The sequence below is a fragment of the Pleurodeles waltl genome, chromosome 5, assembly GCF_031143425.1.
Source record: "Pleurodeles waltl isolate 20211129_DDA chromosome 5, aPleWal1.hap1.20221129, whole genome shotgun sequence".
Taxonomy (NCBI): Eukaryota; Metazoa; Chordata; class Amphibia; order Caudata; family Salamandridae; genus Pleurodeles; species Pleurodeles waltl.
Window position 1 is genome coordinate 1499239891 of NC_090444.1, and position 23788 is coordinate 1499263678.

The following is a 23788-nucleotide window of genomic DNA, read 5'->3' on the forward strand; positions in this document are numbered from 1 at the left end:
TCTAGTACAGAAACTATTCCTTACAGAATGCACATTCCCTTGCATTATGGCAAAAGGGTGTGAACAATGGTATATGGCAGTGTAAAGTGCGATAGCCCAAGGGGAGAGGAAAACAGCACTCTATCTTAGTATGTATGGCTCTGTTCTGCTCTCTTCTTTTCACACTATGCAGCGCAGCATCTTTAATTGCTGTGCTGCATGCATTTTTCATAAATCTGGGCTTAGATGATTTACATACTGAAGATGCTGTGAAAGAAAAATGCTTGTCTGTGCTTCCTAAATATATATCATTCCATTCACACTGCCATCTCTCAACACTTAAGTTCTGACTAAGCCCTTTTCGAAAAGCTTTCCACTGTCTAGGATGAAGACATTTGAATATATTATTTTTATAATTAGGGCACTGGCATTTGAAAGTCACACAATTAATAGATACTTGGGGGCTTAAATACAACATTTTGGCACAGGGCAGTGCCACAAGGCTTCTTGCTGTGCTGCCCAGTGTCAAAAGAAAGGGGCAGGTATCTTTGAGATACAGCCCATTCCTGTCCTCTTCCATTGCACTGGCTCACAATTAGCTGCCTTCCATCAATGCAGCCACCCTGCACAATGGTGCAAGGGTGTCTGTGTTGTGGGGATGATTGTTTTAGTGTATGATGGGACATTATCCTGCAGATAAACAATCATTAGAGACGTTTACCTCCAGATTTCAGCACGTATAGAGAGAGGAAACAACGAGGAGAAATATAGTTACTTCCCCTTGTTACCTTTCCCTTGGGAAGACGTAGGCTTTCAATGCATTCCCATGTTAACAAGCACTTGTAAATCAGGGAATGCATTAAAATCCATGGGTGTTGCATGGGATCACCCACCACAATGCCCATCGAACGCCTTTTTGAAGCAAAGTGAGGCAACGCAGCGACTTGCACTGAGTTGCCTTTCTCCATATATACAAGGCCATAAAAAGTCATGCAAAGTGGCTTTGTGTGACCCTGTAGATAATGGTCTGCAGCCTGAACCACTGGTGCATCACAAAAAGTGACACACCAGCAGCGCAAGCCACTTGTAAATATGTGCATAGGTATTTTTCTATCAGTGGAATCATGCAAAGAGGTATAGGGCTGCTGACTGTCAAACAATATGCAACAGAGGAAGTTATTAACCACCATTTGCAACTTATCAGAGAAAAATAAAAACTCCTTTGTATTTGGTTCCTGCTTCCATAGTTGTAATCAGATTGGCTCTTTCACTTTATTCTGTTGTCCCCTTTCTTCTGTTTATTACTGGAGAGTTGCATGTTAGTTCACTGTTAATTTATTTATTTAACAAGTTGGCCAGTAAATAATTTAGCATGATTAGATGAAAGTAGTGAAAGCATGCACATTGTTATCAGAAGAAGAAAAAAAAACGGTACCTTAGGTGTCTTATTTTCATTGTCAGGTGACTGGAATTCGCAGGATCTTGATAATGTTGAGTATGGTGATGAGTATAATGGGACAGGTGACATGCGTGACGTGCTCATAGCAGTGGACATTTGCTCACAATTTGGGCTTCTAGAATAATTTCTAAGAGTAGGGGAAAGAGGCAAGGATTTCGATTGTGGTGAGCAAAAGTGAGCACTCTGGGCTATTGGAAGGTGAGGTGTAGGATTAGAGCATGGGGATGGCAATTGCGATGAAGTGTGTGCATGTGTGGAAGAAGCAACACTCAACTTCAGAGTAGGCAAGGGAGTTGAAACCACTTTTGATGAGGCATATTTAGGACTGAAATGATTTTCAAATAAATGTTTTTCTGAATCAGGAGAAGGAGTGACTCTTTGGTTGTTTGGCAAAGTTATAGATTGTGTTGTGTAAGTTGATACTGTGGGTGAAGGAGTACGGTCTTTTCTCAACTTACTAGGTTCTATACATTTTTTGAAAGGCAGGTTTAGCTCTTTTTTCATAGGAGGTTTCAGATTTAATGTGGAGGGTGATTGGGTTTTTGAGGTTGAAGACCTTGTTGGGCTGAGAATTCTTTGCGGCACAACTGGAGACACAACTTTTTCTCTGGTAAATGGTTTAGGACTTACTAAATAAGGATCAAGTGTCTTGTGCTGCTGTAATGGCATTTGGTTTGGAGCTTTAGCAGGCTGATTCCAGACACTAAATTCTAAAGATGATGGTAATGTCCTAGTTTGCTTAAGAGAGTCATCTGAAGATGTATGTTTTCCTTGTTTTAAGTTCACCCAGTTTGTGGAAAGTGTTTTGGTTGTGGTAGAATGTTGACAAATAGTGTGTACTGGCGAACCAATGGGCTTGGAAGACAGACTGGAAAGATAAGGTGTAGGTGTCCCTGATCTTTGTTTAGTGGACTTTCCTGACTTTAAAATGGCAGTTAAAAAAGAAAGTCGTGACGGGAGGGAGGTGCTTTTTCCTGACTTTGATAATGTTCGATGATGAGACATTGGACTGCAAAGCTCCTCTGTACTGCATATTGTGGAGGAGGATCCATAAATAGGAGATTGGAGTGGTTTAGGATGAGGACATAAATGATGAGTTTCAATAAGGGTAGGCAAAGGAGATAATGTACCTGTTCTAAATGAACGTTCAGGAGATAAGGACTGGGATAATGTGTTACTAATTGTGTTATTACTTGGTTTTGTTATTTTTGTTATTTGAGACTCAGACAGACTGCTCAGCATTGTGGAGTTTTGTGCAGACATGTGTTGCATAACACAAGAGGGTGGTGAATATGCTGGAGCTGTTAACCATTTTCTGGAATTTTTAACAGGTGATTCTGTTTCACAAATAAATGGTCTAGATGAGGCTTCTGGAGTCAAGGTTTGATTTAGGGTAGGCAGGACAGTGTCCACTCTTTCAATAAAAGGAGATACAACATTAATAGCCGGAAGTGGAGTGGAAATCAGATGAGTTGTAGAAGACAAACTGGTTAGCTGCAGGAAAAAGAAAATAAAAATGGTTTAATTGAGTTGGTGTTACAGCGCTCGCCTTAAAAAATGTTTTCATAAAGTTGAACTTTTTGATCCTAAAGGGTGCAAAGGTGGCACAACACATTACAAGTGAAGTAGTATCACTTCATCAAATGTAGATAGGGTGAAAAAAACTGTAAATGCATGTGGAGGAACATTTAACCACTTATGTAAAAATCACTTATTAAATATTTCATCATAACAGGTTAGATAATTTCATGGCCAAAAACAGCATAATATTTATTTCAGTGAGTGCACTTAATAGGTGTTAAACATGACCTACATTTGTGAAAGTAATTTCAATACAAAAGCAGTTGTTTCATACACAAAATGGGCCATAATTTGAAAGTCCACAGGACCTATAGTACATAAACTATTGTTCACATTTCCTAATTCTGAGACAGAATTCTGCAGGAAGATTCCAGCTGATCAGTTCTACATGTTTTCAATGGCATCCACATGCTGGTAGATTAGTTTGTGAGAATCTGGAAGCAATGGAAAGAATTTCAGTTGATTCAATATAAAATATTTTGAACTAGTTTTTAGAGGAACTATATCATTTGAGAGATTTGTATTTTAAAATTAGAATATGTTTTTTTTATTTTTATACCTTGACACATATAGGTAGCTAAAGATATCCAAAATCCCAGAAGATGCATGATCATTTAGAAATCCTTTATACATGTCTAATATGTCTTTCAACAAAGAACTAGGGCCCATATTTATACTTTTTGATGCAAAACTGCGCCCACGCAGATTTGCGTCAAAAATATTACCGCTGGCTAACGCCATTTCTGTGCGCCGTGCGGGCGTCAAATTTATACTTTGACGCACAGCGGCGCAAACCACAGGTGTGAGTCATTTTATTTGACGCACACCACAGCATCACGTCGTAAAGGAAAACGACATTAACGCGGCAGAAATGACTGTGAGCCGATTTATGACACCGCAAACTGGATATGCAGCGTTTTTTGACACAATAGCGTCAAAACTCACCGCAAACACAGCCATTTCAGCAGAGGAGAGCCAAAATGGATCCCAGATGCCTGCACAGACCCCAGGAAGATGACAACAGACCAGGAACCAGCCAGGAGGACCCACACAAGACCCACGACAGGGAGAAGAAGAAAAGAAAGTGTTGCTTCAGTGCAGAGGAGCAGGAAATTCTGGTTAAAGAGGTGACGGAACACCAGCACCAACTGTTTGTCACCTCAAAGTTGCCAATCAGTAGGAGAGAGGCAATATGGCAACAAATTGTTGACAAGATTAACAGTGTGGCAGAAGTACGCAGAACATTCATTGAGTGCAAGAAACGCTGGCATGACTGCAAGCGCAGGACCAAGGAAAAGATGGCCAGGAACAGGAAGGCAGCACTGCAGACTGGAGATGGGAGTCCAGCACCGCAGGAGGCCCTGGACCACATGGAGGAGATGGTCGCAGCCGTCATCCCTTAGGAGATCGTCACAGGGATTCAAGGACAGGACAGTGCAGACTATCAGGAGACAACGCACATGCAGGGTAAGTCGCATGGGGAATTAAAATGCACTAATATTAACTGCAACCGGGGGGGGAATACCTACTACACAATGCATGTAAGTCATCATATACATGGAGTGGCATGGGTAAAGGGGCACGGCACGGGGGCATGGCCTGTTCTGAGAAAACCTGGGGCACACCATTACACAACACCAACAACCTTTCCATGGGGGTATGCTGCCATGCCAATGATGTTGCAAAGGTAAAGCCATGCCAGGAGGGAAGGGCACAACGTCAAACTGACATCCCGTCACACGTCAGCCACTATACTCCCTACATTAACTAGGGCCCAATTAATAACCTCTAGCCATACCGACAACTGGAATGCAACATTGACAACAGTTGCCCCTACCACCTCTGCTGTGTGTGATGGTCAAGTAGCCAATGGCAGTAATGTCCCCATGGATCATACACACCCAAATTAGAGGGTTTAGGATGACAACGTTAACAATGCCCTGAAACAAGACAAATGTTCCAGTCCTGTCAAATGTGAATGCCCATAGTTGCTGCAAACATCAGCCAATGTCATCAACATTAGGAGGTACACAGTACTAAAGTCACACCCATGCTGCATATGTCATGGTCCATCCTGTGCCTGGGTCACAATGCAACATTTCAAATGTCATACTGCTCAGACAACAGCATTGAGGGGGAGGACACATGTAACTGGTCACTGAAATACACCTGCACATTCAGAGGAGGAAATAGGACACTGCTACGACTATCAGGGCAATCCAATGTACCACACATTCCCCAACATCAGCTGTACACATTACCAATGCTGACATCCATTTCGTGCCATAACAATGCTAGGCATAGTATACGCTACATTTCAACAACATATAGCGGGATGTGAAAGATCAGAGACTGGGGCAGGTCCAGATTGTTAAGTGTGCTGCTAGTGCCATCAGAGCACCCACAGCCAGTGAAAGGCCCCACCATGAGAATGGAAGTAGGGAGAGGGTTGAGTAGGACAAGAAGGTGGCAATTCACTATTTGGCTAGAACCAACACCTAGAGGAGATGATGCTGACGAGTCCACAAACTGACCACAATACATGTGACATGCAGGTGGGGCACATGCTGGGAGAATGCCCATCTGAAAGACTGGAGCAATGAACAGGAACCAAGATCACAATGTGAAAAGCATGACAAAGCAGGCATGTCACATCACAAATGTCACAACACAGACACACTAATTGTACCATATTTCATTGCAGAGGACGATGGATCTCCTCGCATATGCCTGTCCAGGACTACCCTGATGACATGGATGACGAGCTGACAAACATCAGCCACCAAACCCTCCAAGAGGTCCTTGGAACCCTCCAGACCCCACCTTCAGTCACAAGGAGGAGCACAGATACAGCAGCCATCGCAGAGGATCCACCCACCACCCCAGTTGCACGACCTGCCAGCTTCAATACAGCTGAGGACTCTGACGACACTGGCACCAGTTTTGAGAGAACTGTAGTCGGAGTACAGCGGGAGCTGGCCAAGGAGGTGCGGGTGGGGATGCAAACTATGGCAGCCAGCCTAGAGGGGGTGTATTTGTGCATGATGTCAACTGAAGAACAGGCATCAGCTATGCAAGGGCGAACAACTATCTTGCAGGAAGTAGAAAAAAGGCTGAAGGAAATCAGCACAGCTGTAATACAGTTGACCCAACACCTACAACATCAATCCTATCAACGCGTGCACGAATGCAACATTGAACCCTTCAGGGCCGACCTGGCTGCCTACCATCGTGATGTGGCTGCTATTCTTAAGAACCAGCAGATCCTCCTTGCAGCAGTACTGCCCTTAAGACCCCCACAGGTAGCAGCTACCGGGATGTTGATTCCACGTCTACACACACTGAGGTGTGTGTTGCCCCTTCACAACCACCACTACCAAGGGCAGAGGAGGCAACACGCACATCAGAAGATGAAGACCAGGAACAGATCACCTTCACTCGTAAAAGTACCCGGAAGCACTAGTCCCTGCCACATGGCCACCTATTGCCAAGGTTCCGCGCTTTGTAACATGCCAGTCTTGCAACAACTGTACTCAAGCACTGTTCTGCAAACCACTGTCTATCTTGTCAGCCTGCCCAGTGATTGTCTCTCACTAACTCATTGGCAAGTCATGTCCCTCTGCACTGTCTGACACTTCACCCCAGCATGTCCAATGACATGTCCTTTTGCACTTGTGTAGGATCACAATGGAAGATGTCACTACAATGAACTCACAATCATGGACATTGTACATATAGCACTACAGCACTTTTAAATAAATAGCACCTACACAACCACTTTGCCTCTGTGTATTGTGACACATGAACCGTGTAGTAGATCACTGAATTTTGCCTCCTGTCAAATATCATAGATTGTCAATACAACTGTCCTGAAATAATGTGGGCTGATAACTATGCACAGTGGCCTGGATTCTACCATACTCTGCCCTTCCTCAGGGTAATTTCTGAGGAAAGGAGAAACTATACACCATAATGTTGTGTTGGACAGAATAACGCTTCCTCAAGGGATATCTAAACCATAAAATAGTGCCTTCAAAATGTTGCTTCAATGCAAAACTAACATATGTGACATTGCCCACAAATATAAATGAACACTCACCAAACTGCATGAATGGAGGTGTATGAGTTTACTTGTATGAGTTTACATCCAAATAAGTAATCATGCTGAACAGTGTAACAAATGATCTATGTGAGTTATGTACGCTATACTATAAGAGAGCTTACTACCACTCACGTTATAAGGGTTTCCTTTGACATGAGACTGCAGTCAGACATAACACAGTGTCCCCAATCCGAAATCTGGAAGCACAGTATGTGACATTGAAAACATACATTACGAAAAAAAAACACTTTGGGATCCATAGTAACTGTGATTGGTGGTTGCAATGAATGAATCTTTGCTAAGTAGCTTTGGGGTAGCTGCCAATGTTACAGCTCAGTTGTGATTTGTTAGCAGCATAGGAGACAAAGGGGGTGATTTTAACCTTGGCGGACGGCGGAGGCCGTCCGCCAAGGTACCGCCGTGAAATGACCGCACCGCGGTCAAAAGACCGCGGCGGCCATTTAAACATTTCCGCTGGGCCGGCGGGCGCTCTCCGAAAGAGCGCCCGCCGGCCCAGCAGAAATGCCCCTGCAACGAGGACGCCGGCTCAGAATTGAGCCAGCGTAGTTGCAGGGGTGCGACGGGTGCAGTTGCACCCGTCGCGTTTTTCAGTGTCTGCAAAGCAGACACTGAAATACTTTGCGGGGCCCCCAGGGGCCCGCGGCACCCCCTACCGCCATCCTGTTCATGGCGGGTTTCCCGCCATGAACAGGATGGCGGTAGGGGGTGTCTGAATCCCCATGGCGGCGGAGCGCGCTCCGCCGCCATGGAGGATTCAATGGGGCAGCGGTAAACCGGCGGGAGACCGCCGGTTTACCCTTTCTGACCGCGGCTGAACCGCCGCAGTCAGAATGCCCTCGGGAGCACCGCCAGCCTGTTGGCGGTGCTCCCGTGGTCGGTGACCCTGGCGGTCACCGGCCGCCAGGGTCAGAATGACCCCCAAAATGTTATACAAAATTAAAACTGTACACTCATGCCAAGTCCCTGATCTACAAGCATGTGACACATACTGTAAAGGGATACCTACATATTTATTTAACAGTAAAAACAGAAGTGAAAACTCTGGGAAAAGCCTTACCTACCCTAATCTACTCTAACTACTCGTTACCTACAACTGTCCCTAACTAACCTAAGCTAAACTTACTTATCACATTTAACGAAACGTTATAAACATCAACCCCCCACCCCCTTTATGAGATGGGACACATGGAGGAAAACAGATAATAACCTAAACACATACTATCCTCTGGTAAACAAATATATATTTTTTTGTAATTTTTTTGTTGTAATTGTTAAAAAAAATTGTAATTTTTTTTTTGTAAGCACACAAGAACCCCAACATTGCCATACACACACACAAAAATAAACAGTACACATATTCAGGACCCCCCACCCACTAACACTAACTAAACTAACATCCTATACTAACCTAACACTAAGCCCCCTAAACCCACAAAGTATAAGAACCAGGAAAGATGAGGGAGGGAATCATGTCCATCTAATTATCTACAGGTTGGCCCTCGGACAGTCCTCTTGATCGAACGCACCCGCCGGTTGACATGTCGCACCTCCTGCCACAGTCGGCTCATCTTCCTGAGGACACGGTCCAATTTTCGCTGCATTTGTCCAAAAGCAGCAGGGTCAATGGCTGCAGCTGGGGTGGTCTGGGTGCCAGCCGAGGAAGTATGGGGCCGTGTAGTGTCCATGGCTGTTGGCTGCACTGCAGGTGGTGCTGTGCTTGGGCCTGGAGCAGTTGCTGTGGATGTTCCTGCAATGGTCACAGCTGCTGGTGGTTCCACCTGGGTGGTAGTGGTGGTGGTGCTGGTGGTGGTTGTGGTAAGCAAAGAAGGTCCGCCTTGTGGAAATGCCCTCCAGGCTCCAGAGGCTCGTTCATGGCGATATCTGCGGGCCATTTTTCGGTACCCAGACTAGACTTGAAGTATGTGTTGAAACCTCATTGCCCGCCGTTGAAACTCCCTGACCTGGATGGGTGTCATATTTGCAGCTGTTAAGACAAATAGAAAATCTAACATTAGGTACTGAATTGTGTGAAATGGCACAAGAAGTAAATCAGACAATACATCTATTGTACTTGTAACAGCTCATATCAATATACAGATCATTGATTGTCCCTTAGGAAGTACATAGCAAGCCAGCCTACAAAGGTCCTATCACACATAGCACATCCAACTCCCTACAAGATGGGTAACAACAGCAATGAATTTGTCATCTATGTTCTTCCAGTTGTCAGCTAACAATCATGCTGCACACCCTCCGTCACTGCCAGGGCTACAAATGTCATTGTACGGGATGGAAATCTAGGGCCACATGATCTCCAAGTTGTAAATGGACTTGCCAGTATAGTAATCATGTGCTAAACATGAGTGTGTATACTAGGTTCAGACAAGTGATTCACTGATTTACATGTCTGTGTACCAAACTTGTATCATCAGTCCTAGGTACACTATTCACAAACCTATGCCTGTGTTTGGGGGGGACTAACAACTAATAATTTCTAACAACAAGGACACCCAGGAAGCATAGGAGAGCTGGACATGTGTTTGTCTCAGCACACACACCACAGGTAAGGAGGATCTCCAAATAGGAGACAGCAAACCCTTGACCAATCCCAACGCCACTCATGTTTGGAAAGGCAGACCTTTGTCCACATCATTTACTACCAGTAAGCCATGACTTACAACAAACACAGAGATGCAAGAACACCCCTGGCCATGAGTTGCATGCACACCTAGGCCATTGCACTCAAGTGCCACATACTCGTAGCACTACATGTGGAGCTACATGCTGCTAGGGAGTTTAACCTACAGTTTAATAAGCACATTAGTGAATTGGGAAGCCGAAGTCTGTGGGTAAGCATTTGGCAGCCCCATTCTGGGAGAATTTGGGTCTGACTAACTGACTGATTCACTAATTTGGTCCAGTGCGACTCGTTCTGATTCAAGTTTTATCCACATGACTCATCCTTATTCACCATGCCATGCCTACAGGACTGACCTAGAATACCTAACTAAGACAATAGGATAAGGATTGGCCAACTCAAAGATGGTGATAAAATGATGTTCCTCTCATGGAACAAAACAAATGATTGACCAGCGCATCACACCTTGCTATGTGTCCAGCACATAGGAGTCCATCACACATCACCAGCAAACACAACACATAACACACACATTAATACTTACTGGAGTTGTCTGTGTCCTCGAATGGAGCCACCTCTCCAACAGTGTAGGGTGCTGGTCCACCTGTAACGTATGGAAGGGAGAAATGTGCTCAATGGCTGTGCATTGTACAACTATTCCAAAGACAAATACTATGTGTAAGATTACATCAGAAAGTAAAGCCTCTCAGACAGGATGATACTGCTTCCTACATAGCACAGCTAACATGTACATACCATGGGTCTCCAGTGAGTGATACACACATATCTGCACACATGCAGTGGCCCTAACTATCATGTGTTGGCAAACATGCTCCTTCATTAGTGAGCAGACATAATAATGGAGTGTATTCGTTTCTTCATATGTATCCATGAGAGACATCCAAAGCCACTTTCCGTGAGGACTGCATTACCAGTCAACCAGCCATTGTGACCATGACAAATTTATGACACACATTACAATGTACAGAGGGGCAGGGACAGTTGTTAGCTCTCATGTTGCTACAGTTTCTTCATTTGATGTGGCACAGCTATGATGAGTAGCACCAACCATAGAGATATGAAACCTTGTGCATACATTTGGCCAGCCATCCAAAATCGAAATGTGGCACTACAAACTCTAAATACCAGTCTAGGATGTTAGCTTAGCGCACCTAGAACTTGTTCCCTATGTGTCCAAATCCAGATCAGACATGTATTCGAAATGAAGGAGGGACACAATCACCCCTAAGATTTTTGGAATTTCATGATCAGTTTCCTTACACACTCACCAGACACACATGAGACATATGTTCGGGCCACATTGCTATCATCAATTGACGTGAAGCCTTCACTCATTTTCAGCCTCATGTTGTGTTTCAAAAGTCAGTCTAGCTGTTGCGTCAACAAATGATGGTAATGATTTGGAAATTTCTATACCACACAGCCAACTGTGGCCTATATCTATACATAATTGGCTCCTGATTTGTGTTGCTGTTTAACACGAAGGTGGCACTAACTTACATAATGCAAATGTATTCAGTAAGTTTGCAGAGCTCTTGATTCCTAACAGCTATCAATTGTGGTCCTTAACAAAGTAGATACATGACCCTGTATGTTTCAGAAGCATTCCACACACTCAACAACATTGCCGGCAATTATTGTAAAAATCAGCTGATGTCACTACAGAGCATTTAAACATGCACATTAACATGATTTGTACTCACCAACAGGACCACCAATCACAATCCCCAGGTGGTCCAGCAGATCTTCCTCCCTGGAGACAAGGTCGGCCCAGCGGTGCTTCAGCTGGTGGTCGTTTCTTGGTGTCTGATAAATCCCTTGCAGATGATGCAACACCTTTGCCCACCTGAGCCTCTGTGTCTCAGTCTGATACCCCTGTATCACCCACCCACCTGCCTCAATCATTAGGGGTAGGAAATGGCATACCAGCCATATGAATCCACCCAGCTCCTCCTCTCGCATCCTGCCAAGACGAGGCCTACCCAACATCTTTGTAGCAAAAGAGAAATAGGGGACGAAGGGGAACAAAGGAGGATTGGGGAAAGTAGAACAGGAAAAATTCAAATAAACAGCTAACACAGCCCAACTATATCCAAACTAAAACTACCCACAACAGACTCCCAACAAAACAAAGACAATACTTTACAACACAAATGAGCACAAAAACACTCAGACAGGATACTACAACAAGTTTTTATTCACAAAAAGACAATAAAAAGACCACACAGGAGACAGATTCACTAAATGTACAGAGACAAATTGAGACACAGCCACACAGTCAGGAAATATCACAGACTGCAAAGTGAAAGTGACACCCACTGTACATACTCTGTAAACAGGATATCCTATTACATCACTTCCTGCCTAAAATGGCGGACGTTTTTATCGTCATGCGTCAAAATATTTGACGCATACAGTCTGCAGGTAATTTTTTCCGACGCACAGGAATAGATTTAAGCCCGCATTCATATGTTTGGAAATAGTTTCACACTTAACCAATTTTCTGAGGTACAGTGTGGAAGATACAGCTCAGGGGCAATGGTTATTTCAGGGCATTATGCGGTCATAAGCATCATTTTTTGACGCCTGTGCGTAATGTTTTTACGCACATGCGGCAAAGTTACTGGCATTAACTGGGTTTGGGTCATTTTACCATTTTAATGTAATATTACAGCTGTGACAATACTGAGGTAGGCTGATTGCACCCACTTTGGTCATGACGGTGTATGGGCACATGTGACACATCATACTACTGAGGACCATGATCCGCTACTTCATGTACAGGATTTTCACTCTTGACTGACGCAATAGATGGCCAAACGTGTGGCCTACATATCTGCATTGCACAAATTGGGCATGTTTGGTGTCAGGAGAGGTCAGCAAGGTGACGCACATAAGTACAATTCCTCAATGCCTATGGCTCAATGTGTGTGCACTGGCTACTAATATTGTTGTTGACCCACTGTGTGAGCATCACAAGATGCATTATTGCAAATATGCTTGTCTGAATGTGGAGTCAATGTGTCCAACCCTCAGATGCAAGTCAGTGTGAAAGTGAGAGAGGACAGGTGTTAGTCATACATGTAGCAACATCTGCTGTGTGCACTTTCTAGTTTTTGGGTAACGTAAACACAACAAATGACAAAGCATGCACCAGATAGATAGCAGACGCTTGTTCATGTCAATGGTCCAAAACTTGCCCATCACATGTCCTGGAATTTTGGATACTGCTTCCTAGGCGCTTGTTGGTGAACCCACCATGAGTCAGGCACATGTACTGACTAAGTGGGTACAGTGTTATTGACACGGAAAGCGAAAGGTGAACCGCAATTGTAATATCACGCCACAATTGTGGTCATATGACAGAACTCTCCGGTGGCAGTGGCGGACCAGCAGACCAAGCAGCACGTGGCCACATATTTCCAGTGATCAATAGCACAGAGGTGTCTGGTTCATGTGGGTGGGCCAATGTTGATCCTGTATATTTTTAGGGGTCTATGTTGTCACAGTTATGTCCAGGTCTAGTCATGAGTCAGTGGCGGCTATTCCTGTATCTATTGAGTATCCTTCGGGGAACAATGGAAGCCAATGAGGATATAAGAACCCACATGGGGATGGTCCCACCCTGTCACTGCAGACGTGTTATGAGACTGTCAACAGGGCAACCTTGGTGTGCTGAGTGAGATCATATTTTAGGAGTCTTGTACCGGCAGGTGTCATTACAACATTTGTACACAGGTTGGCCTGTAAAGTTCCCACTGCATCTGGGAACATCATATCCTCTGTGTTGATTAATCTTTCAGCTGTTCACCACGCACAGCCCATCAATATGTTGTGAGCAATGTGAATCAACGTGTGAACTGTCAGGGTCCTAACGTGTGGACTTTTCATGCACATTATCAGAGGTTGCTGGTTCTGCTGGAGGCACCATACCAAATCTCTGCATACGGCCATGGTACACTGTCGCTCATGCATACATGAGACCCAGACAAGGGATAGGCCATGATTTGGGTATTTGGAGCCACGTTCCCAATTATGGTACGATAAATAAGCAGATTATGCTAAACAACTTATTTGAGTATGCATTAAAGAACCACCTGACAAAATACCCCCGGAGGAATGTGAGGGTTGGGAAAGCAAGTATGATACATGTGTAGCCACAAGGAACCTTTAGGGTAACGCACAGACAGGTGTCAGTCAGGCTGACAGGATACAGGGTCAATCAGGATCCAGCAATTTCACAAGGTACATACTCAGTGGTCTGACTAAGACTGGTCGGAGGAAGAACAAGACAGTTGACATGGAAAACTGTGTTTGTCCTGTGTTTTGGAAGGTGACACATAAACCCAAGGGCTGTGTTACCCAGCTTATTTTTCTAGCAATGCATAACAGTCTAATCAAAACAAATTGCAGCTTTTATGCTGTTCCAAGCATCTTCAAAGGCAGTGCATGTTCAAATGGCTGGTCTGCATGGAGGTGCTCACAGGTGTGTGCTGCATCAGTTTCTCACAAGTCCTGTAGGTGAGATTGAGTTCAAGTGGCCAACAGTACCTTTCACATGGGAAGCAAACTACAGGTGAGAACAGGGCTTAGAGACTACTAGCCAGTGCATTATTTAACCTGACGTCCATGCAGACAGATGTACAATGACTATGGCGTACCATACTAAAGGGTGAAGCACACTGGATTAATATTGTTAGTCTGTGTGTGTGTAGAGGAGGGAATATCTGGGGATACATATTACCATTCCAGGGACCTCTTAATACGTGTGGGGTGAGACCAGGAACATGGGTGTGTCAGGACTTAGGACATGGGCTGACATGTACATTGAATGTCATGTGCGCAATGCTTGTCATAGGTGTGGCGCTTGTGCTCTCTATGTTCTGCTTATATGGAATTCCAGTCACACATGGTCCTTGCAAAGATAGGTGATGAAACAGTTACTGCTGTCAAGGGTGTGGCCATACATTAATGTTACTGTTGCAATTGCACATCCCCTGCCTCATGTATGATGCATTTTGTTCCATCATTGACTGATGGTGTCTTAGTTGTGTGCCATATGCTGCAATGAATCATGTTGCCAACATGTATGTGTGAAATAGGTGTGGTCCTCTGCTATTGTCCTTCAAAGGTGAAATGTACAGGATATATGTCATTTACAGTGTGTGTGAATGTGACTGTTAAATAATACGCATCACAATTTCTGTGTCCTGATCGGTATATCAGCAATGCTCCATGAGGCTACACTCTTGTTCTGATAGTTAGAGATAAAGGTGAGCAAAAATGATTACCCAGACCATTATATGGTGATTACTATAGGTGTTTATTTACATATGTTGATACAGTGGTGATGGTGAGTTGATTCGAAAGAAATTGTTGACAATATGTTGGCGCCTATGCAATCCTGCAGCTGTGTTTGGTTGGTCCCCCTCATATTGCTGGCCAGCATCCTTCTCTTCCTCCTCTTCAGGCATTTGTGGCTCTGGTTCTAATAGGGGAATGTTCGTTCGTACACAAATGTAGTGCAGGATGGCACATGTTGAAATGATCTTGCAGACCATTTCTGGTGAGTATAGGAGGCTGCCACCAGTGATGTCGAGGCACCTGAATCTCGACTTCAGGATGCCAAAGGTCCTCTCGACTATGGTGCGTGTCCTCCTATGTGCCTCATTGTAGGCACGCTCTGCTGCAGTGCTTGTGTTGCCAAATGGTGTCATAATCCATGGCTGGATCCCATACCCCTGATCAGCTGAAAGAGAAAATGATTGAGATCATGTTGATGTAGCTTGCCCCATTAATATCACCTTGCATGGCAGTAGTTGTCTTGTGTTGTCTGTGACTCTTTTGTGTTATTGTGTTGATTCCTAGGCTTCTAGGATGTACCATCAGCATTGGGTTGTTTCCTTTGCTGAATTAGTGTTTGCCTGCTGACCGGTTGTCAGCAGTATCTTTTGGGAGTTGCAGTACAGTGGGTACTCCCTAGCATTGTGACTTGTGTTACAGGTGTCCCTGTGTCTTCACTGGGGGTGAGATGGTGGTTCCATACAGAGATTCAAATTGACAGTGGTGGTAACATGTTAGCATCTATGTACCCTGGACATCCCATACCTTTAGACATATGCAATGAATTAATTTAAACATCAGTGAGACGCTTACATTTTGCAAGGTGACAATTAGCCAAACTTCTCCATACGTTGTGATCATTGACGTCTTAACATTTGACTGTACACTAATTTCACATGTGTGACAAGTTCACTGCAGACCTTTCAAACATGCCTAGCGGTGTCACAACCTCAGTGTGTTCCTGTTCACATGTCGCTGTTGTGGTGTATGTGTTGTTTGTCCTATAGGGTTGCTGTGCAGTGTCTATATAAGTAGATTTCTGTACTTACCAACAGTAAGTCCATTGCCATATCGTCCATCCTGGAAGAGTTGATTGATGGTACAGTGACGGAAGATGAATGAATCATGTACACTCACAGGATACTTTGCCACGATGTTGGTGATCAATCCCTGGTGATCCACAATGGCCTGCACATTGATAGAGTTTGTGTGCTTCCTCTTGCAGTATAAATGTTCAGTTGCAGCAGGTGGCACAAGGCGTACATGTGTGAAGTCAATGGCACCAAGGGCATGTGGAAATCCATTAATGAGGTAAAAGCCCTGTTTGGTCTCCTGCTGCTTCTGCTGTGTGTTTGGGAAGCAGGTGTGGCGGGGTGTGAGTGTGATGATGGCATGTAGTACCTTGGGCAGGAAGGTGGAGAATGATGGCTGCGAGATCCCAGCAGCCAGGGCGCCAGTGGTTTGAAAGCAGCCACTTGCCAACATGTGTAGTACAGCTAGCAGCCTGGTTTCTGGTGGGATGGTGGGGGGCGTCTGCAAGCTGGGTGCCAACTGTGGCTCAATGTTGCCCAGCAGCTGCTGAATGGCTTGCCAGTTTAACCTGTACCTCTGGATGATGTCATGTTCCCTGAGGCCATGAAGGGTTGTCCTGGTGTGGAATATCCTCTCCTGCCTTCTGTGTTGCCTTTGGTGTCCCTGCTGGTGTTGTGGAACCTGCTGTTGTTGTTGCTTTGCTCTGCATCTGCATGCACGCTGGATGAGAAGCACCTCCATGTCTTCCTTTTGCTGTTCTGCTGTTGCTTCTGTGTGGTTTCATTAAATACAGGTGTGTTTGCCCCATTTTAACGCCTGCCCTGACCCAGGCGTTAATTTGTGACGCAAATCGGGCTGTGAGACATTTTCCGACTCCGCCTCCCGGCCGTATGGGATTTTTGTTCGGTAGCATAAATACGACGCACAGGTGTTTGTGTCATTTTTTGGATGGGAATGCCTACCTTGCATATCATTAATGAAAGGCGGTTTCCCGCATCCAGAAAATGACACACACGGAGGGATTTCGACATCCGCTGGCACATTTGACGCACATTCGGCGCAGACAGAGTATAAATATGCCCCTAAATTGCAGCATCACAACCAAGCAAAACAACGTAGGGGCATATTGGCGAAAAATGGCACAGCCCTGTGCGCAGTGCCACTTTTCCTGCACCCCTTAGCACCCCCCCTAATGCCACCATGTGTGTGCCATATTTAAAATACGGCTCACCATGGTGGTAGTTAGGGGACTAGCATCAGAATTTCTGACGCTAGTCTGGTGCCTTGCAGGATTAGCATAAAAAATTCTGACGCTAATCCTGCAAAGCACCCAGAGGCTCATTGTAAACAATGGAAGACTCCTTTTAACACCTGCTATGAGTAGGCGTTAAAAGTGCCGAAATAAATGGTGTAAGGAAATCTCTTACATTCCTTTGCGCCATTTGTTTGACCCCAAATGGGAAATGCCCCCTTTGCATACATTATGCCTAGTGCAGGCATAATGCAGCGCACAGGGTTGCAAAGTGGTGCAATGCATGCATTGCACCACTTTGTAAATATTGCGTTATGGTTTTTGGACTTCTAACCCCACATTTGCATCAAAAAATGACGCTAATGTGGCATTGGAATGGCGCTAGGGCCCCTTAACTATGCCCCTTAAAGTCCAGAAAGAGTGAAAATATGGCAGAAGAGAATATGTCTGATGTAGTGAGTTTTGAGTTCAGAGAAAATAACATCATTAATGAGCAAGTGGTGTAACAAAAAATGATGTGGCCCCTCTTCAAATTGTAATGAGGGGCCCCTGAGCCACCCATATCTCATGGATATACTGCCATTGGGCTGAATGGGTGACAACTCAAAGGGTGGGGCCCCTTGTAGGGTTGGGGTCCCCTGCTACGCAGAGGTTGCAGGGGCCTGTATTCCACCACTTTAATGAGCAGTGGTTGAGAGGTATCTCAAGGGACTGTATCATGAACAATAACACATTATTTTGCTAGACAGTTCAAGGAGAAAAGCCTGTTGAACCCCTGGAAGCCAGGGCACAAGAATCAGGTTTCTCCTCAAAGAAAGGTGTGATATATGCAAATCAAACCAAACAATGTTAGGGTTTGGATACACCACAGTACACTTCCAAAATCCACAAAAAGTGGTAAAACATGGACTTTTGGAATAGGAAATATTATCTTTGAAAGAAAATATCTGAAAATGCTGACAGGATCAATGAGAGCGTAAATGTTTGTGTTCACATATGCACATTTAAAAAATGACTAGAAGAGACTGTACTTACAACAAAAAGGAAACCTAGGAAAAGTAATTAGCAATGTGTTAGGTCTCACATAAGGAGGTCAGGGGCAGCGTAAGTATCTTTCTACACTGAAACACTCCAGTGCTGTCTGTCTTTTTGCCACTTTTATGGGATATTCCACTCATAGCTCTAAGAATGTGACCGCCCTGCCACTGATTCCTCCAGTTGAGAAAAGCCATAGGGGCTTATTTAATAAAAATGGTGCTGCACACAGTGCAGTGTCATTTTTCTTGCCCCGCTTAGAGCCCCCCTAACACTCCCATGTGTGAGCCGAATTTAAAATAAGGTGCACCATGGCGGTAGTTAGGGAACTTGTGTCACAATTTTTTACACTAGTCCGGTACTTTGCAGGATTAGCGTTAACAATTCTGACGCTAATCCTGCAAAGTACCCAGAGGCCCATTGTAACCAATGGAAACCTCTTTTTAACGCCTGCTCTGAGCAGGCATTAAAAGTGCTGAAAAAAATGGTACAAGGAAATTGCTTGGATTTCCTTGCACCATTTTTTTGCCCTCCCAACGGGGGAACGTCGCCTTTGCACACAATATATTTGGTGCAGGCATAATGTAATGCAAAGGCTTACAAAGGTGCACAATGCAAGCACAGCTTCACTCTGTAACTACGGTGAAGCATTTTTGGTCTTCTAACACTGCATTAGCGTAAACAAATTACACTATTGTGGTGTTGAAATGGAGCTAGGGGCTCCTAAATATGCCCCATAAGCCCATATTTAAGAAAAATTATGCACAACTGCTGCAGTGCAGTTGCGCATCACAAAAATTACAGCGAGCTAATGCCATTCCCTACCGCCATCTGTGCATCATATTTATAAAATGACGCACAATGGCGCTAAGGAATGGTTAGTGCAAAAAAAGGATGCTAACCTCTGTGACATGCCATAAGTAAAAATAATGCTAATGCTGTAAAAGGGGCTTTGGAATGCTTTGTGGCATGTTTTTTGACGCAACATTTGTTAGGTGCAAGGCAGAGGTGTAAAGAACTGTTACTGATTGCAAGAAACGCTGGAATGATTGCAAGTGCAGAACTAAGAAGAAACTGTCCAAGAACCAAAAGGCAGCACTGCAGACTGGAGGTGGAAGTCCTGCACCCCAGGAGGGGATGGGTTAGAGTAGATGGTGGCAGCGGTCAGCCCGGAGGAGCTGGTCACTGGAATCGCAGGACAGCACAGACTACCAAGAACTACCACAAATGTAGGGTGAGTTGAAGGGGGAGGACTATCTGGAATCTCACAAATGGCAGAAGGAGGAGGCACATAGGACACACTGCATGCAAAAGGGTTGCATTAGAACACATAGGGCCAGAACCAAAAGGCCCCATCGCTACCCGAGTCTCACTTTTAGTGACGCTCTCCAAAATATACAAAACATGGGCTTAAGCCACTTACTGTGTCTTAACACCACCTTGTAAATATGGCCCCTACACACGCAACACTTTGCCTGGAAGGGGAATGCAATCAGTGTGGCTGTGCTACAACAACACCATTGCATATTGTTGTTGCTCCAGATCCAAGACAAAGTATTCACCAGAAACTGTGACTAAAGTCAACACCACCCCAGGGGTGGTGTCAGGTTGGTGCAACAAGGCAAAATGCTTTCCATCTTGCTTGTGTCATTGCCCTTCTCATGTGTGCGACATCCTGCACCACACATAGAAATGCCACCTTACAATAATAGATTGTTTGTGTACAGGAAGGGACTCCTTCCTGCATATGAACAATCTATACCTTAAACACAGGCACCCTTGCACTATGGTACAAGGATGCCTGCATTGGTGCAGGGAGTTCAAATCTGCATAGGCACTTGGTGAAACGCAGGGTTGTGCCGTATTCCAGAAAATACAGCGCATCCCTGCATTTCCAAATTTCAAAAGTGGCACATCGCGGTGCAGCTATTTTTGCCGCTGCACTGAGCTACGCCACTTACGAAAAAATCAGGGCCACAGTGTGTAACACCTGATACACAGCCCGCACAGAGTGGCCCAACAACTACTCACACACCTCTATGCACTATTTGGGAATGGTTACAAAAGGGAACTCATACAACATATGGGGCATGTCTGTGATCATCATTAGTGCTGCTGTACAATTAACTTCAATTTCACCATCTAACAAGGTTGTCTGAGTTGTGTGAATGGTTGGTGTTGTGCATAAAGGGACACCTTCATGTGTAAGGACAGGCACAATTGGCATCATTGTTGCACTACGGGCACAATGTCACTAGCCTGTAATGCAACAGTACCATCATACAAATAGTTCACGATGTGGATCCAAACTGCTCATTGCCCTTGTGCCACATTAACAAACTCTCAAAATGCATGTGTTGCTCCACATTGTATATCCTTACACCAACATATGCCTGTGGCAGATATGCTGTATGCAAGGAAATGTGCCTAATGTAGGGAGGGATGAACTAATGGGGCAGACATCACCTTTCAGAGGACAGTGGTAGGAGTCCAGCAGGAGCTGGCCAAGCAGGTGCGGGTGGGGATGGAGACCATGGCAGACAGCCTAGAGGGAGTGCAGAGGTGCCTCAGTCCAAATTCAGCTGCCATCCGAGGCACCCACTTCCCGCTAGGTGGACTCCAGCAGTCCTTGTCTGACATAGCTGCTGTCATGAGGCAGAGGCTTCAAAAATTGCCCTCCCAAAGTGGCAGCAGCACGATAGATAACAAGTTGGGGGCCATAGAAAATGCCCTTAAGTCCATACAGCGGGAGGTGGCCTCCTTCAGAAAAAACATAGCTGCCTACCACAGTGATGTAGCTGCAGTGTTGAGAAATCAGCACTTCCTCCTTGCTGTGCTGATGCCTTATGTGTTCCCCCAAATGACAGCTGCCGGGACATTTGATTCCACATCTCTATCCCTTGATGTGTGTGTGACCCCTTCAACTTCAACAACAGCACCATCCATGGCACAGGACGCACCACAAACATCAGAGAATGAAGATGTAGAAGGAACAGAATTCACACAGAAAACCACCCGGTAGCACCAGTCTGTGCCACATGGACAGTATCTCCTTAGTTCTGTGCTTAAGATCATGCCAGTGTTGTGACAGCTGGCAATGTGCCCTTTTCACTAAACCACTGTTGACCTATCTGCTATAGACTGTCATTATGTCAATTCCTACCTAGTGTTAATTTGGACACCTCCTCACTAATGCATTCTGGTCCTACCCATGTCTCATGACATGTCCCCCACCTTTAGACTCTGAATGTACAAGTGGCTCAGGATCTCTCATGGGGCCTGTGAACTGGATATTCTTCTGCATTGGAAAATACATTTGCACATCTAAATAAATATCCATGTACACATGTATTATGTCATCTTTTTCTGTGATCTATCAACTCATCTAAACGTATGATTTGTGTGAAGCTATGTCAACGAGAACAGAACCTAGTGACATGTATGGCTTACTGTCAGACACAAAGCCACACACTAAGGTTCTAACAAGAAAAAGAAGACTGATGGTGTTGTGGGCTACAACCAACTTACAGAGCCTTAAAAGCATGTATTGAAGAGATATCCATGCAAGTTGACATATGGCATGTATGGGTCAGACCAAGTGTCTGGAATTTTCCCTGATGAGAGCACCAGTACAACTAAAATGTGTGGAACAGATGAGGCAAAATTGATCTGTGACGGGCAGCTGTCAGTGTGCCAGGATACATACCCCAAATAAGGTTAAGTAATAAGTGCTACGCTTTACAAGATTATTTGTGACAGACCTCAGCAACGGCAGTTGATGTTCCATTCTTACCTGTCAAAGATTTCGCATACATTCGCAATGTGATTGTCAAGAACTGGGGATGACAAATGTTATGAGTAGCTGGTACCAATCTGACAGCTCCTTGGTCATAAGGGATACACATAGTCATACATGTAAATCAAGACAGAACGCATACCCTAAGGCATTCCCCTAACTTGGCCAGTGCACACATGAAAACATCCAGACACTCAATCAACATGGCCACCTAATTGTTGACAACTAACGGGATTTATTGGTACTTGAAAAAAACACCTTGTTAAAACCTAACCTAGACACTATCCATCACTAAACTAACCTATACTAACTGATCTAGACTTACCCCTACAGCTATCTATCCTAATCTAAACTTATCTTATACATTTAATACCACACACAAAACATTGTCCCCACCCCTCTTAAGAGACAAGATGCGAGTAGGACAACATTAACTAAAGCTACACATATAATAACATAACCTATATCCTAAACAAATATTTAATTTTTGTTAATTTTGTTATGAATTTCTTTACTTTTTTTTATAACAGAGCCCCATACAAAACCCCCCACATAACCCCCCAAAATAAAAAAAATACTAAAACCCACCCCCAACTATACTTACTCTATCCTAAAACTAACCTAATCTATTTATCTAACCTATCACTACCCACCTAAAACCCACTAAAACTAATTACAAAATACCAACGAAGAAGTTAAGGAACTGGAAGGCTGTGCACTTATATGACTGCAGCTTCTTCAGCTTATTTTTGCAATTTTTCATCAACATTAAATTGCAAGCATTGTCCTGCTCAAGTTTGTCCTACTTCGCCATAATGGCTTCCATGTCCCTCATCATATCTGCCTCAAAGTTTGAGGATGTGGCTGCTGCAGGTGGCTTTTGCGATGGCTGTGCAGCCTTAGGTGCTGTCGAAGTGGAGGGGGTTGGACCAGTGAGGCACCCCTGATCCCTGATGTCATGCCTGATGCACTCTGCACTGTTGCGGCCTGTTTCGGAGATCCCCCATGTGGGAAGGCAAGCCAAGCCCCTGACAATATCTCCTGGTCATCTTCCGGAACCCTGCCTGTGCCTCCATGATGTGGTGGAACGCTCTGCCTTCTGTGCTGTGGTCATAGTGGGAACTAAAACATGAGGAGAACATGGCATCACATTTTGCATTAAGTAGAGTTAGAGCAAACATGCAATGTACACAGCATCTTCAGATGACACATGTTCTCCACCAGACATTCCACAACAATGTCAATTACCAATTCAGAACTAAACTTCCTACCAGCCATTTATGGCATCATGTTCATGTCACTGGGTTAACAGCTATCCATTGTTGATCATTAGGGCCCTGAGAAAAGTGTCAAAACCGCTGTGTTCACGCTGGAGGTCAAACTACTGACCGCCAGCATCCCCGGATCCCCGCCGGCCGTATTAAGAACATTCCTGTGGGCCGGCGGGCAGAAACCTTGTTTTCGCCTGCTGGCCCACAGGAATGCCTGGCCGGGACATTGACGGTGGCTCCACATGAAGCCGCCGTCAA

At 44.7% G+C, this 23788-nt stretch overlaps 1 protein-coding gene across 3 annotated transcripts in view; it reads right to left on the reverse strand.

Annotated features, from left to right (window-relative positions):
• The window catches only part of MLIP (muscular LMNA interacting protein), a 1731317-nt gene that overhangs the window by 663268 nt on the left and 1044261 nt on the right, over positions 1-23788 (reverse strand). For 2 of the 3 annotated variants that reach the window (XM_069235787.1, XM_069235788.1), the window contains exon 6: positions 1415-2932. The exons of the other annotated variant lie outside the window; for it this stretch is intronic. In XM_069235787.1, the coding sequence (XP_069091888.1) occupies positions 1415-2932 (1518 nt within the window). The remainder of the gene's footprint in view (positions 1-1414; positions 2933-23788) is intronic. 3 annotated transcript variants of the gene reach the window in all.